This window comes from Theropithecus gelada, chromosome 4 (assembly GCF_003255815.1).
Source record: "Theropithecus gelada isolate Dixy chromosome 4, Tgel_1.0, whole genome shotgun sequence".
Lineage (NCBI taxonomy): Eukaryota > Metazoa > Chordata > Mammalia > Primates > Cercopithecidae > Theropithecus > Theropithecus gelada.
The window spans coordinates 156,368,423-156,385,846 of NC_037671.1; the positions used below are offsets into that span (position 1 = coordinate 156,368,423).

General features: G+C 37.3%; 1 protein-coding gene across 1 annotated transcript in view; it reads left to right on the plus strand.

The window, feature by feature from the left end:
- ENPP3 (ectonucleotide pyrophosphatase/phosphodiesterase 3) overlaps positions 1-17,424 on the plus strand; it is a 93,612-nt gene that overhangs the window by 39,131 nt on the left and 37,057 nt on the right. Inside the window, exons 10-14 of the mRNA XM_025382382.1 lie at positions 274-346; positions 5,255-5,363; positions 7,545-7,673; positions 8,054-8,085; positions 16,422-16,549. Coding sequence (XP_025238167.1) covers positions 274-346; positions 5,255-5,363; positions 7,545-7,673; positions 8,054-8,085; positions 16,422-16,549 — 471 coding nt within the window. The remainder of the gene's footprint in view (positions 1-273; positions 347-5,254; positions 5,364-7,544; positions 7,674-8,053; positions 8,086-16,421; positions 16,550-17,424) is intronic.

The window sequence follows — 17,424 nt, forward strand, 5'->3', positions numbered from 1 at the left end:
GCACACCAAAACTGGTCTTAACTGCAAGAACAAAACAGAATTTCACAACAGGGGCGTACCAGTGCTTATATCTGGGAAAGTCTTATTTAATTCCTGTCAGGAAACCTATCCTTGCTGGAGCCAAGTAGAACTACCGGGTCTGAACAAAGAGGCGGAGGTTGGAGAGAAAGAAAAGGCAATGGCCGGCAAGCCTGAGATCTACAAAATCCCCCAATCCAGCCTGTAAGTTTATCGCAAACTGATAACATATTTCTGTTTCAATTTTACCCTTAGACCCAGTTTTTATACCATGTATTTTGAAGAACCTGATTCCTCTGGACATGCAGGTGGACCAGTCAGTGCCAGAGTAAGTTTGTTTTGTTTTGTTTTAAAAAAACAAAACAATGTAAAATCATCTAACCCTAACCCGCAAAACAAAATAGTATTCTTTAACTTCTACTGAGCACAAATGTATTTGATACATACACAAGAAGATCAAAATAGTTAAAGGTATAAAAGGGATGCCGTGGTTCAACTGCCTTCTTAACCATAAAATAGTTGAAATTCTAGAAAGGACAACTGCGTTATTAACTATATCTTGAATCATTTGAAAAACTATCATTGAATACTTAGATGTGGCACTGTTGTTGCATATAATGAAAACATTAAGGCTAGATATTACATAAACCGATTCATACTAGTGTGGTGTATTTCAGGCTAAGTCACCTGCAAGTCCATTGTGGTATATCCAGCTGTCTAGTCTCCCACAGTTCATTTATAAGTTCCTTATAATTGGATTTAACATGTTATTACCTCAGGCACAGTTATTTCCCTTCTAGGCTCCCATTATCATTGAAGTGGACTCTCTAATGTAAGTTTATTCATTATCTAGGCCATTCTGTTATGATTTTACTACACAAACATAGTCCTTAAATATTGCTTTTAGCAAAACAAGACATTCTGTCTTCTAAACTCCACTAAAGCCTCTATTGTCTTGGACACAATGGAAAGTTGCAAAGGCTGCCACGAGTATGGCTTTCCCCACCCCATGGAAACTCGTTGAACAATTGCCCTCAATTGGAATGCAAGCATATTCGTTCTGGCACCATGCCTTTGCAATTTCTCAGAAAAACTTTTTTCCTTCCTTCCTATTAGGCCAAAATGATTCATAATATAGGGACTTGCTCAAGCCTCACCACTTTTAAGCCTTGGGCCTCTGTTATATTCCTGCACAGCTCTAGACTGTATCACAGAATTGTATGCCTTTTCAGGTTACTCTAAGCATGAACTATCTAAAATATATTTACCATGCCTTCTTTTTATGTTATTTTATTTTTTCTTTATTTATTTTTTGAGATGGAGTCTTGCTCTGTCACCCAGGCTGGAGTGCAGTGGTGCAGTCTCGGCTCTGCAACCTCCATGTCCTGAGTTCAAGCAATTCTCCTGTCTCAGCCTCCTGAGTAGCTGGGACTGCAGGCACGTGCCACCGTGCTAGGCTAATTTTTGTATTTTTAGTAGAGACAGGGTTTCACCATGTTGTCCAGGATGGTCTTGAACTCCTGACCTCAGGTAATCCACCTGCCTCGGTCTCCCAAAGTGCTAGGATTACAGGCATGAACCACCTCGCCCAGCCATTCTTTTCTATTTTAACTGTTAGCCGTGTTTGATATGATTTGTCATTTGAGAAGGGACACTGTATTTGCATTCGTTGCACCTCAGGAGCTGACTTGAGATTAGGCAGCATGTCCTTTTTTTCCCCCCATTCAGTGGTCTAGTTTAAAACCCAAGTACGTTCTAAGTATAATTTTGAAAAGTGCTGCAAAGGAAAAGATCAAGGTTCCCCCAAGAGATCTATCTAGGCAGTCTCAATCTAGTCTAGAGTAGGGTGCAAATTTAGCCTGGTTAGGAGACTCTCCTCTGAGTGACAAAAAGAAAACAGAATTTGCAAGTGGGCTTATTGAGGAAGGAGCTGTGCACATTGGAGGAACACATAAAATGAGCAAATGGTTTGACAAACAAATGGCTAGATGGCTCAGCAAGTAGACAGTGTGATCATGGTAAGAATAATAGTAGCAACTCACCCTTATTTGTGCTCTGGCACCCAGCTGTGCCAGAGCTGTTGGACAAGCTATGAGAATTATCTCCCACCAATGTCTGCAGCATTGTGAAGCAGGGAAGAGGGCTAAGAGGAAGCCCAGAGAAGGAGTCAGGCACCAAATTCTGCAGGGCCTTGCAAGTCCTTGCAGGCTAGAAAAAGTAAAATGAGAAGCATTGTAATAAGGGAGGTGACAGGACCAGATCTATGTGTATTTAGAGATCACTTTTATTTTGTAAGAGGAAAAGACAGGTGGGAAGAGACAGGTTAGCTTTCCCAACATTCCAGAAAAGAGATAACAGTGACTTGGACTAAGGTAGAGGCAACAATTGTGGATGGAAGAAGATATAACAGATTCATTTAGGAGATAGACTTGGCATGACTTAGTGTGAGTTGGGTGAGGGGGTTGGGGGATCAAGATTGATTTCCTAGTTTCTATCATGTGCCGGCAGGTGGTCCCATTTATATTAATAAGACCACTAAAGGAGGGTAAGTTTGGGGAGATGCTCGTTTTGCAATTGAGGTGTCTGTGTTGTCCAAATGGAGATGTCCAGAAGGCAAATGAATGTGGATTTAAAGCTCAAAGGAGGTGAAGATCTGGGATATCGGCAGCATATAGATGGTGCATGGAAGTGGAGATGGCCTAAGGAGAAAGCAAAGTGAGAAAATAGAAGGGTTAGGACCAAATGTCACTTACAACTTGAGGAGAAGAGGCAAATGAATGGAAGTAGAAGGTTTTGTGACTTCTTAATTATTATTGTTAGTTTTAATCACATACCTTTAATCAGAGTTAATATGACTTATAAATTGACAGTAAAAAGGCTATTTTAGTTTGTTTTGGCACATTCACTAAGTGAAAAACTTATCACTCAAACTTAACAAAGCTACTCAATTGTTTCCTATTATAGGAATTTCTTGTTTCTTTTCTTTGGCTGGGTGAGAGTAGGGGACTGGCATTTCATGTTCTATCAAGTGTGTACTTCATGACAGAATCTGGGTTCAAGAAATATGTAATGAGTTGTGTTGCATGATCCCTTCCCTGCGAGAACTCATGCTCTCCTTGAGAGGCAGACAGGTACACAGATGATTTCAAAACTGTAAAGAGTCCAGTGGCAGCCAGATGCCAGGGTGCTGGCAGAGGACAGAAGAGGAGGGGTTCTTGGTGTGGTTGGGGGAGTGAGTCAGATGACTATGTAAAAGGGGACATTATGTCATGACAACAGGTGGAAACAGTGACTCTCGCTGGCAAAGCGAAGTGCGGGTCACCCTAAGACTGAAGGCCAGGAAAGCATCTTGGAGTTGATGATGGATTGAGCAGTAGGTAGAGAGCGGCTTGTGTTCAAGTCCTGCTCTGTCCCTTATTAACTGAAGGACTGTGAACATGTCACTTAACTTCTTTAAACCTCAAGTTTCCTGACCTTTACAACTGACTATTCCAGTAGCTCCATCCATGAATATTTGCTGTGAGGATTTTAAGACACAATGCACTAAAGATCTTAACTCTATCAGGCTTGTAAAATTCCTTCTCAAAGAAAAAAAGAGGCAATCATTGTTATAATAGTACTCTGAGAGATAAAACATTTCTTTCCCCAATCCATTGCTATTATGCTTTCTTATTCTCTGGAAAAAAAACCAACACACACACACACACACAGAAAATTTACATCAGTGAAATTTACTTAAACTTTATGTCAGTTCCATGAATTATATTCATAAAGTGTAGAAAATTTAAAAACACAAAGCAGTGAGTATAAACAATAAAATAAAATGAACTCTAATTCTACTGTTTAGAGACAACCACTGTCAATAGTACTTTGATATATTTCCTTTTAATTTTCTGTGCATGCATGTTTACTAAGAAATGCTAAATATATTTCAAAACAAAATCAGGATTATGCAGTATGTATACAGTTTGGTTTTCATTTTTAATGCTTAACATTGTTTGTGACTATTTTCCTATGCCATTGTTTTTTGTGTGTGTGAGGGAATGGAGGGAGGGAGTTTCGCTCTTTCGCCCAGGCTGGAGTGAAGTGCTGCAATCTTGGCTCACCGCCCCCCCGGGGTTCAAGTGATTCTCCCGCCTCAGCTTCCTGAGTAGCTGGAATTACAGGTGCCTGCCACCATGCCCAACTAATTTTTACATTTTTAGTAAAAATGGGGTTTTGCCATGTTGGCCAGGCTGGTCTCGAACTCCTGACTTCAGGTGATCCACCCGCCTCAGCCTCCCAAAGTGTTAGGATTACAGGCCTGAGCCACCACACCCAGCCCCATTGTTCTTTAAAAGTATCTTTTCATGGCTATAGAGTAAGTCTTCTTAAAAATGTGTCATCTATTTTTCCTTGTGGCCAAATGTGTTAGCTCACACCTGTAATTCCAGCACTTTGAGAGGCTGAGGCAGGAGGATCACTTGAGCCCAGGAGTTTGAGACCAGCCTGGGAAACTTAATGAGATCTAATCTCTACAAAAAATTAAAGAATTAGCCAGGCATGACGGTGTCCACCTGTGGTGCCAGCTACTCAGGAGGCTGAGACAGGAGGATTGCTTTAGCCCATAAGATCAAAGCTGCAGTGAGTGGTGATTGTGCCACTTTACTCTAGCCTGGGCAACAGAGTAAGACCCTGTCCCTAAAAATAAATAAATAAATTATTTTTCCTTGCATTTAAATTATAAATCAATAATGTGATGACTGTGTTTGTATGCAAGTCTTTATTTGTACACCAAGTGTTGACTTAGGACAAATGCCCAGAAGTAGAATTATTGGGTTACAGATGCTGTTTTTAACTCTTTGGAAACCTATTGCACATGACCCTCTGGAATGTGTGTGACCTTTAGGCTATCTTAGAAGTATCTGTCCACTCTTCTCTCTAACTTAGAGCATCACTATGAAAATCTTTACAGTTGGATAGTGTTTGTTGACATTCAGCATGGTTTCATATATTTATTGGCCAGCAGTCTATCTTCCTTTGTAGGAAGCATGGTTTAGATTTTTGTTTACAGAAATTTAGGGAATTGGTATTCGATGAATATGGTAGCATGGGTGCTAGTCCTGTGCTCTGATGTTCTGTTTCAAAACCAGCAATTTCAGAGACTGAGATGTGTTTAATTTTTACTTGATTAGATAATGGTTTGGCTAATTAAGACAATTCATTATGACAATCTTAACTCCAAATTATTTTTTAGGTAATTAAAGCCTTACAGGTAGTAGATCATGCTTTTGGGATGCTGATGGAAGGCCTGAAGCAGCGGAATTTGCACAACTGTGTCAATATCATCCTTCTGGCTGACCATGGTATGCTTTTAAAAACATTCTTATTTTATTATTGATTATAATTTATCACTTCAGGAATCATACACAGATAACAGTGATATTTTAAAATCTCTACTTCTAGACCTAAAGTCTCTTGAAGAAGCAAGGAATGAATTGTGGTAGATTGTGATGAAAAGAGGACTACATTAAAATTTCTAGTTTAATTATTCTAATAGTCCTGAAAACCTACCTATAGACACTATGTTTTGTAAAAGTGGAGTTAATGATATTTAACAGGGATGTGGTTGGGTTTTTATTCAATCTAAAGAGTGCTTTGGGGCCTTCATTCCAGCCATGGTTCGTTCATGTAGATTGGCTGCAGTTTACTGTAGCTGGCAAGTTTTGCCACACCGTGTGTATTTTTTTTAGTTATGTAAATAGATGTGTGTTTATTCATAGCTTTTCATCTTTAAAGTTACTGTCACCTCACATTTCTCTACTTGAGGTTAACTCTTGATTTTGATTAACCTGAATGTTAAAGGAAGTGAAACAGTGGGGACACCCTCTCCAACCTCATGCAAAATGCATTCAAACAGTTTTGAAGTACATATGCACTCATTCTACAGAATTTTTTTTTTTTTTGACATGATGTCTGGCTCTGTCGCCAAGGCTGGAGTGCAGTGGGGCGATCTTGGCTCACTGCAAGCTCCGCCTCCCGGGTTCATGCCATTTTCCTGCCTCAGCCTCCCAAGTAACTGGGACTACAGGCGCCTGCCACCACGCCTGGCTAATTTTTTGTATTTTTAGTAGAGACAAGGTTTTACCATATTAGCCAGGATGGTCTTGATCTCCTGACCTCGTGATCCACCCACCTCAGCCTCCCAAAGTGCTGGGATTACAGGCGTGAGCCACCGCGCCTGGCCTCTACAGATATTTTTTAAGTGCCTAGTCAATGCTAGGTACTTTGCTAGATACGGAGTAGATCTTTCCTAGCTAGGGTAGTCAAAGTGTCTTCTTGAGGAGGACATTTAAAGTCAAGCCCCAATATCTGTAAAGGGACCAGCCATGGGGCATGAGGAGGAAAAAGAGTGTGTCTGTAGAACTTTTGTTCATATTTTAGAGCATCCAGATAATGGGAAACATAGTAATGTATTTTTAAATTTTCTAAGGTTGTTCCCTTACACTTTGCCCTATTGTTTTAAAATTAAAGAGAAACTTTTTGTGTAATTTTGTTAAAAGAAATTAATTAAAATAATAATTTATATGCAAGCCAGACACCATGGCTCAGGCCTGTAATCCCCTCATTTTAGGAGGCCGAGGCTGGTGGATCACTTGAGGTCAGGAGTTCGAGACCAGCCTGGCCAATATGGTGAAACCCCGTCTCTACTAAAAATACAAAATTAGCCAGGTGTGGTGGCACACACCTGTAGTCCCAGCTATTCGGGAGGCTGAGACAGGAGAATCGCTTGAACCTGGGAAGCGGAGGCTGCAGTGAGGCAAGATCATACCACTGTGTTGCCTGGGCAACACAGCAAGACTATCTAAAAAAAAAAAAATTACATGCAGTCTGAAAAATCTTCAAATAAAAAATGTTAACTACCAAATCTTTTTATAGCACATACTCCTTATATAAATTTAAATTACTTTATACTTTTTTTTGAGACAGAGTCTTGTTCTGTCACTTAGGCTGGAATGCAAATGGCATGATCTCAGCTCACTACAACCACCACCTTTGAGATTCAAATGATTCTCATGCCTTAGCCTCCTGAGTAGATGGGACTATAGGTGCACGCCACCACGCCACCATGTCTGGCTAATTTTTGTATTTTTTGGTAGAGATGGGGTTTATCATGTTGGCTAGGCTGGTCTCAAACTCCTGGCCTCAAGTGAGCCGCCCACCTCGGCCTCCCAAAGTGTTAGGATTACAGGTGCGAGCCACAGCCTAAATAATATACTTTTAAAAGTAAGAATTACTTCCATTAATCTATTATACGTTGAACAAATGATCTGTTTATAATACCCATCTGTGCTTCCCTCAAACATGACCCTTCTCCACTGCCACAATTTTCTGCCACAGTAAAGTAATAGAGTGAATTGTGTAACTTCTCAATGAAACTTGGTTTGAGATCTGTAACATAAAATGTCTTCTATTTGACATGACAGAAATCAACCGTTGCCATTTATATATGTTCAGTGGATTGTTATGATTATTTTTTGATTCAGGAATGGACCAAACTTATTGTAACAAGATGGAATACATGACTGACTATTTTCCCAGAATAAACTTCTACATGTACGAAGGGCCTGCCCCCCGCATCAGAGCTCTTAATGTACCTCATGACTTTTTTAGTTGTAAGTATGAAGACACCTATATGAAAAAAAGGGTAAAACTGAAAATGAATAACCATAGTTCTCTAATTCTGAGAGGAAGTTGGGATTATCAGACTCCCTACCGACTTCTTGAGAAGACCACACAGAAACAAGTGGGAAATTCCCATGCTTAAGTACATTCTATAAAGTCTATGGTAATATCTAATATTGTTAAGTTGAAATGTATCCTACTGTGTTCTAAATGCTAAAATAATTCTTTGCTTGAAATAACTTTTAATTTAATTTTACCAGATCATAGTTATTAATAAATGAATGTATCAAATTCATCTGAGTGGTTCACATTCTTTGCATTTGTTCGTTATCAATTGTAATGTCATTAATTTCTTTTTCTTTTGAAACAGTTAATTCTGAAGAAATTGTTAGAAACCTCAGTGTAAGTATACAAAATTCTTCATGCATATATTTAACTTAATGCAATGACCTTAATCTGGGTTTTTGAGAAATTCATATTTTATATTTCTAAGTCTAAGCTACTTGGAATTTATTTTTTAAATCTTCCATCAACATTATTTTATATGTGTATTAGTTGCTTTTATCTTAGTTGTTTTCATTTTGGAGCAGACACATCCAAAGAAATTAGTTTGCAATAATAGTAGCACTAAATCCTGGCTTATATTGAAAAGGCTGATGTTCCATTCAAAAGGGTGGCGTTAGCTTCAGGTAGCACAATTTTTTGTGTGACTAGTATAAGAGGATAGTGAATTACACCTCTTACAGATCTTTTTTTTTTACAAGTCAAAAAGATAATCTCTTTACTCACTACTATAATTGCAACTGCTTTTGATTTGTTCCCACATCCCAAATTGTAAATAAATAAGTAGAGAAACTTCCAGATATCTTAAAGCAATATTTTTGAAAGTACAATTCACTACTCCTGGAGAGACCTGGAATGGTCTTCTGTAATAGTTTTGTTATTTATTTATTTATATTTATTTTACCTTTACAGTGTTTGCTTTTATTAACTTTTTTTTAAAAAATTCAACTTTCATGTTAGATACAGAGGGTACATGTGCAGATTTGTTACATGGGAATATTGTGTGAGTCTGAGGTTTCTAATATGGAGCCTATCATCCTGGTAGCGAGCATTGTACCCAATAAGTAGTTTTTTAACCCACACACCTCCCCTTCCCTCTAGTAGTCCACAGTGTCTATTGTTCCCCTACTTACGTTCATGTGTGTTCAATGTTTAGCTCTCACTTATAAGTGAGAACATGCAGTATTTGGTTTTCTGTTCCTGTGTTAATTTGCTTAGGATTACGGCCTCCAGCTCCATTCATGGCGCTCCAAAGAACATGATTTCATTCTTTTTTATGGCTGCGTAGTATTCTATGGTGTATATGTACCACATTTTCTTTATCCAATCTACTATTGTTGAGCACCTGGGTTGATTCCATGTCTTTGCTATTATGAATAATGCAGCAATACACATATGAGAGTATGTGTGTTTTTGATAGAATGGTTTATTTTGGCGGAGGGGTATATACACAGTAATGGAATTGCTGGGTAGAATCATATCTCTGTTTTAAGTTCTTTGAGAAATCTCTAGACTGCTTTCCACAGTGGCTGGACTAATTTGCTCTTCCACCAACAGTGTATAAGTGTTCCTTTTCTCTGCAACCTCACCATAGCATCTATTGTTTTTTGACTTTTGAGGGGTGGCCATTCTGACTAGTGTGAGATGGTATCTCATTGTGGTTGTGATTTGCTGACAAAAACAAGCAATTGGGAAAGGACTCAATAAACGGTGCTGGGATAACTAGCCAGCCATGTGGATGTTGAAACCAGACCCCTACCTTTTGCCATATATAAAAATTAACTCCAAATGGGTTAAACATTTAAATGTAAGACCTCAAACTATAAAAATCCTGGAAGGCAACCTAGGAAATATCCTTCTTGACCTGGGTCTTGGCAAATAATTTTTGGGTAAGTCCCCAAAAGCAATTACAACAAAACAAAAAATAGACAGATGAGACCTAATTAAACTAAGAGCTTCTGCATAGCCAAAGAAACTATCAACAGAGCAAACAGCCTACAGAATGGGAGAAGATATTCACAAACTACACATCCAAGAAGGGCCTAATATCCAGAATCTATAGGGAATTTAAACAAATCAACAAGCAAAAAACAAATAACCCCATTAAAAAGCAGGCAAAAGAAATGAAGAGACACTTCTCAAAAGAAGACATACAAGTAGCCAGCAAACATGTGAAAAAATACTCAGCGTCATTAATTTTCAGAAAAATGCAAGCCAAAACCATGATGGAATAGTTTTTATAGTTATATATTTAAAATATATTCACAAATATACATCTGCTACATGAAATTCATGAGTTCACTATTGTTTGCAATGCGACTATAACTATTTGAGTACAGGGGGTATGCAGCTACAGGCTTACCTTGGTTTATTGTGCTTCACTGCATTGTGCTTTGCAGATGTTGCAGGTTTTGTGGCAACTCTGCATTGAGCACGTCTATCCAGTGCCATTTTTTCAACAGCATGTGCCCACTTCATGTCTATGTGTCACCTTTTGTTAATTCTCACAATACTTCAAATTTTTCATTATTATTATATATGCTCTGGTGATCTGTGATCAGTTATCTTTGATGTTACTCTTGTAATTGTTTTGGGGCCTCCTGAATCCTACCCACAGAAGATGGCAAACTTAACAGATAAATGTTACGTGTGTGCTGATTGCTTCACAAACTGGCTGTTTCCCTTCCCGTCCCCTTCCTCTCCTCTGGACTCTCTATTCCCTGAGGCATAACGATATTGAAATTAGGCCAATTGGTAACGCTACAATGGCTTCTAAATGTTAAAGTAAAAGGAATAGTTACACATTTCTCATTTTAAATCAAAAGCTAGAAATGACTAAGCTTAATGAAGAAGGCATGTTGAAAGTTAAGATAGGCCAAAAGCTAGGCCTGTTGCACCAGACAATTAGCCAAATTGTCAAAACAAAGGAAAAGTTCTTGAAGGAAATGAGAAGTGCTATTCTAGTGAATATATAAATAATAACAAAGTGAAACAGCCTCATTGCTGACATGGAGAAAGTTTTGGTGGCTGGATACAAAATCAACCAGCCACAACAGTCTTTTAAGCCAAAACCTAATTCAAAGCAAGACGCTAACTCTATTCAACTTTATGAAGGCTGAGATGGGTGAGGAAGTTGCAGAAGAAAAGTTTAAAGCTAGCAGAGGTTTGTTAGTGAGGTTTAAAGAAAGAAGCCTTCTGGCCAGGTGAGGTGGCTCACGCCTGTAATCCTAGTACTTTGGGAGGCCAAGGCGGATGGATCACTTGAGGTCAGGAGTTTGAAACCAGCCTAGCCAACATGGTGAAACCCCATCTCTACTAAAAATACACAAAAAAATTAGCCGGCATGGTAGTGGGCACCTGTTATCCCAGCTACTTGGGAGGCTGAGGCAGGAGAAATGCTTGAACCCGGAAGGCGGAGGTTGCAATGAGCTGAGATCACGCCACTGCACTCCAACCTGGTCAAGAGAGTGAGACTCTATCTAAAATTAAAAAAAAAAAAAGAAAAAAAAAGAAGCCTTCTCCATAACAGAAGAGTGCAAGGTGAAGCAGCAAGTATTTGTGATGACATAGAAGCGGCAGCAAGTTATCCAGAAGATCTAGCTAAGATCATTGATGAAAATGGCCACACTAAGCAACATATTTTCAATGTAGAGGAAACAGTCTTCCATTGGAAGAAGATGCCATCTAGGACTTTCATAGCTAGAGAAGTCATTGCTTGACTTCAAAACTTCGAAGGACAAGCTGACTCTTTTATTAGGGGCTAATGCAGCTGGTGACTTGAAGTTGAACCAATGCTCATTCTGAAAATCCTAGGACCCTTATGAATTATGCTCAATCTACTCTACCTGTGCTCTGTAAATGGAAGAACAAAGCCTGCATGACAGCTCACCTGTTTATAGCATCCGTTTCCTGAATATTTTGAACTCACTGTTGAGACTTTCTGCTCAGAAAAAAAGATTCCTTTCTAAAGATTGCTGCTTACTGAGAATGAACCTGGTCACCCAAGAGCTCTGATAGAGATGTACAAGGAGATGGATATTTTCATGTCTGCTAACACAACATCTATTCTGCAGGCCATGGATCAAGGAGCAATGTTAACTTTTAAGTCTTATTCTTTAAGAAATACATTTCATAAGACTATTGTCATAAATCATACCTCTCATCTGAGCAAAGTATTATAAAGTGAAAACCTTCTGGAAATGATTCACCACTCTAGATACCATTAAAAACATTTGTGATTTGTGGGAGGTCAAAATATCGGCATTAATAGGAGTTTGGAAGAAATTGATTCCAACCCTCCTGGATAACTTTGAGGGGTTCATGACTTCAACAGAGGAAGTAATTATAGTCGTGGTAAAAATAGCAAGAGAGGCCAGGCGTGGTGGCTCATGCCTGTAATCCCTGCACTTTGGGAGACCAAGGAGGGTGGATCATGAGGTCAGGAGATCGAGACCATCCTGGCTAACATGGTGAAACCGCGTCTATACTAAAGATACAAAAAATTAGCTGGGCGCAGTGGTGGGCGCCTGTAGTCCCAGCTACTAGGGAGGCTGAGGCAGGAAAATGGCGTGAACCCAGGAAGCGGAGCTTGCAGTGAGCCGAGATCACGCCACTGCACTCCGGCCTGGGCTACAGAGCCAGAATCTGTCTCAAAAAAAAAAAAAAAAAAAAGAGAGAGAGAGAACTAGAATCAGAAATGGAGCCTGTAGCTGTGACTGAATTGCTATAATCTCATGAGAAAACTTGAACAGATGAAGAGCTACTTCTTATGGGTGAGTAAAGAAAGTGGTTTCTTGAGATGGAATCTAACCCTGTGAAGATGCCATAAACATTGTTGAAAAGACAACAAAGGATTTAAAATATTCCATAAACTTAGTGGATAAAGCAGCAGCTTTGAGAGGACTTGAGAGGATTGACCCTAATTTTGAAGGAAGTTCTACTGTGGGTAAAATGCTATAAAACAGTTTTGGATGCTACAGAGAAATACTTTGTGAAAGGCAGAGTCCACTGATGCAGCCAACTTCATTTTTGTCTCATTTTAAGAAATTACCACAGCCACCCCAGCCTTCAGCAACCACCATTTTGATCAGTCAGCAGCCATCAACATTAAAGCAAGGCCCTCTACCAGCAAAAAGATGACAACTCACTGAAGGCTCAGAGGATCATTGGCATTTTTAGCAATTAAGAAATTTAAAATTCAGGTATGTACTTTTTAGACATAGTGCTGTTGCACACTGAAAAGATTATAGTACAGTGTAAACATGACTTTTATGCGCACTGGAAAACCAGTTCATACAACTTGCTTTATTGTGGTGGTCTGGAACTGAGTTCAAAATATCTCCAAGGTATGCCTGTAGAGTAAAATCTCTGAGGATGGAGTGCGAAGGACTGGAGATGAACACTGAGCAAAGACTGGTTAATATAATCTGGGACCCACTGCAAGTTTCAAGTAGAATGGCCTTTAGAGCAGAAATTCTTTGCAGTGATGATCACTCTGCTTTTCTCTCAACACCTTCCAGTATGCTGGGCTTGAGTAAAAACTGTAGACATTCTTGCCCCCTCTTCTGGTGAAGTGTATACATGCAATGTGTTCATGCTGAGTGGATGCACAGTTCAGAAGTTTCAACATGCGCACTCTCTAAATCCACATATGGTTTTCTTTCTGTTTCATCACCTCATGATCCCCATAACTGAAGCTCTGTTGGTGAGGAAGGGTAAATCTCTAATAATCCCAGTTGTGAAAGGGGATTGAGTATCGCCGGCTTTGGAAATCCATTGTATGGCATCACAGATATGGACTGGGCCTGGAGTTACAGAGCCCCAAAGAAATGAACTACCGTTTCACATAGTCCATCCTTCCCAGGAAAGTATTTCATGTGGTAGTACAGTATCCCCAGCAGTGCTGTTCTGTGGACCTATATTGAGTTTATTTTGGACAGGCATAACCAAGCATGAAGTGGCAACTTTTTAAGTTCTACAGCACTCTGACTACATGAGAGACATCATTACCATTTATTCTGAGATAAAATGTCAAAAACTGGGCCGGGCTTGGTGGCTCATTCCTGTAATTCCAGCACTTTGGGAGACCGAGGTGGGTGGATCACTTGAGGTCAGGAGTTCAAGACTATCCTGGCCAACATAGTGAAACGTCTTCTCTATTAAAAATACAAAAATTAGCCGGGCATGGTGGTGGATACCTGTAATCCCAGCTATTCTGGAGGTGGAGGCAGCAGAATTGCTTGAACCCAGGAGGTGGAGGTTGCAGTGAGCCAAGATCACACCACTGCACTCCAGCCTGGGTGATAGCGCAAGACTCAGTCAAAAAAGAGAGAGAGAGAGAGAGAGAGAGAAGAAAAAAGTCGAAAATTGTATCTCAACTCTGGAGACTTCATTCCACATTCTCGAATGCAAAGAATCACTGGTACTTCTTCACAGGTAGGCAGTGTGCCTTTGGTTTTCTCTGGATTTACTCTGGCTACACAAACGCCAGGAAAGTGTGACGGATTACACACAGGGACAGTTTATAGTTGATCCCTTGCATCTTGGGGGAAGCTGCATACTCGGCAGCTGCCAGCTTGTGCCTGCCTGCAAGTTACAAAAATATTGGCTTAAGAAAGAAGTAATGATAAATAAAACAGAAGCATAAGAAGCCTGGAAAATATACCAAAATAGATAAGAAAAACTGGCAAAAATATGTTTGCAATATATACTTTTGTTTTCCTCTTTTATTCTCTAAACTCTCCTTGCTCTCCCACTGTCTGTATTTTGTTTAAATTTTGTTTGTGTAAATTATGTGCTTCATAATTTCTCTTATTTTTCTTATCTAAATTGTCCCTGAGATAATAGTGACACACACTTGTTAATGTATATGATATATTGTGGTTTAAAATAAATAAGAAAATGAGGAAATAGGAAAAATTTCATTTTCTTTGTTTATGGTTTTTCTTCTTGTTTCTCAAAATGGTCATGAGGGAGAGAAAGTTCCTTTGTAGTTCTATTTCTCATTACCTCATTTTTCTTTTACATAAATAGATACCAATGTGATTTGCATTTCTACAATTTTAAAATATGCCATACAGTCATAATTATTAAAGAAACAAAATTTTACTCCAATTTGTAAGGAACCCACGATATTTTTTACAAATAGAGAGACTATAATAGGTTTCAAAAGCCATTGACTTGATTGGAAAACTAAGCAAATGGAGGTTATTTAAAAGATAAATTGAGTCTGTTGGAAAGTACTTTTTTGTGCAATTAAAGTAAATTAAAAGTGACACATACTTGATATATATGATATATTGTGGTTTAAAATAAATGAGAAGATGAGGAAATAGGAAAAATTTCACTTTAAAGTAATTTAAAACTACTTTTAAATTTTTTTACTCATATCTACTAATATGGTATTTATTTTTATATGTAATTTAGACTCAAAAGTTGTCATTGTCTCTCTAAATCTAGATGTCTGTCCATTTCTGTTAAAAAAGAGGGTAATTTATAGTGGTTTAATATATAATATATATGGTTATATATGATATATGATATAGCCATATATCATATATTATATATAATATATGATATAGCCATATATCATATATTATATAGTTCTATATGATATATGGTATATGGTTATATAATCTATATTATATATTATATATAATTATATATATGGTTTTATATATAATATGGTTTTATATTATATATTATATAATATAGTTTATTTATATTATATATTATATAATATAGTTTATTTATATTATATATTATATAATATAGTTTATATATTATATATTATATATTATAGTTTATTTATTATATATTATATAATATAGTTTATTTATTATATATTATATAATATATAGTTATATATTATATATCATATAATATATTATAGTTATATATTATATATAATTATATAATATAAATATATAATACATAACTACTATACAATATATAATACATAACCATATATCATATATCATATTTTATAATATATAGTAATATATTATGCATTATATATGATGATATGTATATATATGTGATATGATATATAGTTACATATTATACATTATATATGATATATAGTTATATATTATACATTATATGTGAAATATATAATATATAACCATATATCATGTATCATATATTTTATAATATATAGTCATATATTATATATTATATATGGCGATATGCATATATGATATGTGATATATATGATATATAGTTATATATAATACATTATATATGATATATAGTTATATATAATATATATGGTTATATATTATATATAATATATGGTTATACACACATACACCCCCCCAACAGGAATAAAAACTGAAAACATTAACTCATAATTTAAATCAGATTTTTTATTTCTTTGAGAGAGTCTCATTCTATGGCCCAGGCTGGAATGCAATGGCATGATCTTGGCTCACTGCAACCTCTGCCTCCTGTGTTAAATCAGATTTTTAATTGCAACCTGATTATCATTGCAATGATAAAAGTAATAACCAGGGAATCTGACTACATCGATAATAGGTTTAATATTCCTATTGTATTAGCCAAGCTGAAATCCCCTTACCTTTAAAAGGTGCTTCATAAATTGACGTAGAAGATGAACTTTTAAAATTAATTTGCATATCTTATGTATCATAAAGAAATACTTACTTGCTTTTCAGTGCCGAAAACCCGATCAGCACTTCAAACCCTATTTGACTCCTGATTTGCCAAAGCGACTACACTATGCCAAGAACGTCAGAATCGACAAAGTTCATCTCTTTGTGGATCGACAATGGCTGGCTGTTGGGTTCGTGTATCTATTTGCTTATCTCATAATGCCTTTAACAACCATCTGTCATTATAAGTCTACTTAACCTTACCCTGCTATTATCATCACTGTGAATTTTCCTGAGCATTGATATTTTCTTGACTTTTTGCATGCTATTTAGCAGTTCTGCATTTGAAGTGATTGTTATTAGATTGCTGATTTTAGCATCCTTATCTTCACAATATAGGTGAGAATGAGGGGTAAGGCTAAGACTGTGCCCAGGGACTGTAAGTGCCAGCACCTTCTTACCCCCACTATGCTGTCCATTAAGGCAGCAGATAGATGATATCAGCTGTCTTTCAGCCTGATAGAGAGTGAGTGATTACACAACTCTTTAAGACCTTTGTCATCTTTGTGGTTTTTATAAAAGAGCACATATAGGGCTGTAAGACCAAGCTAATGAATTAGTTGTAACATTTATTTCTTATTACTATTTATAATTGTAATTTATGTTGATTATTGAAACATTTGCAAAATTTAAATGTGCTTAGAGAAAACAAAAACCATTTTTGACTTTGTGCATGCTATTTAGCAGTTCTGCATTTCAAGTGATTGTTATTACACATTATGACTTACTCCGTCATAAATAACCAATTAATCCATTGATTCAACGTTTTATTGTATGCTTGTCATGTATGCGCCAGGCCCTGCTCTAAGCATTTGAGATACAGATCTGTCTCCTGCTCTCATGTACTGTAGTGGAAAAAACTGAAAATAAGCCAGCAAACAAATAAATATACACTTTGTGATAGCTAAACTGACAATTCTTATTTTTGAATTTCATACCAGCACTTTTTTCCTCATGCATAAGTAGATATAAAAAGTATCTGGACTTTACGGCATTTTTCTAGCCT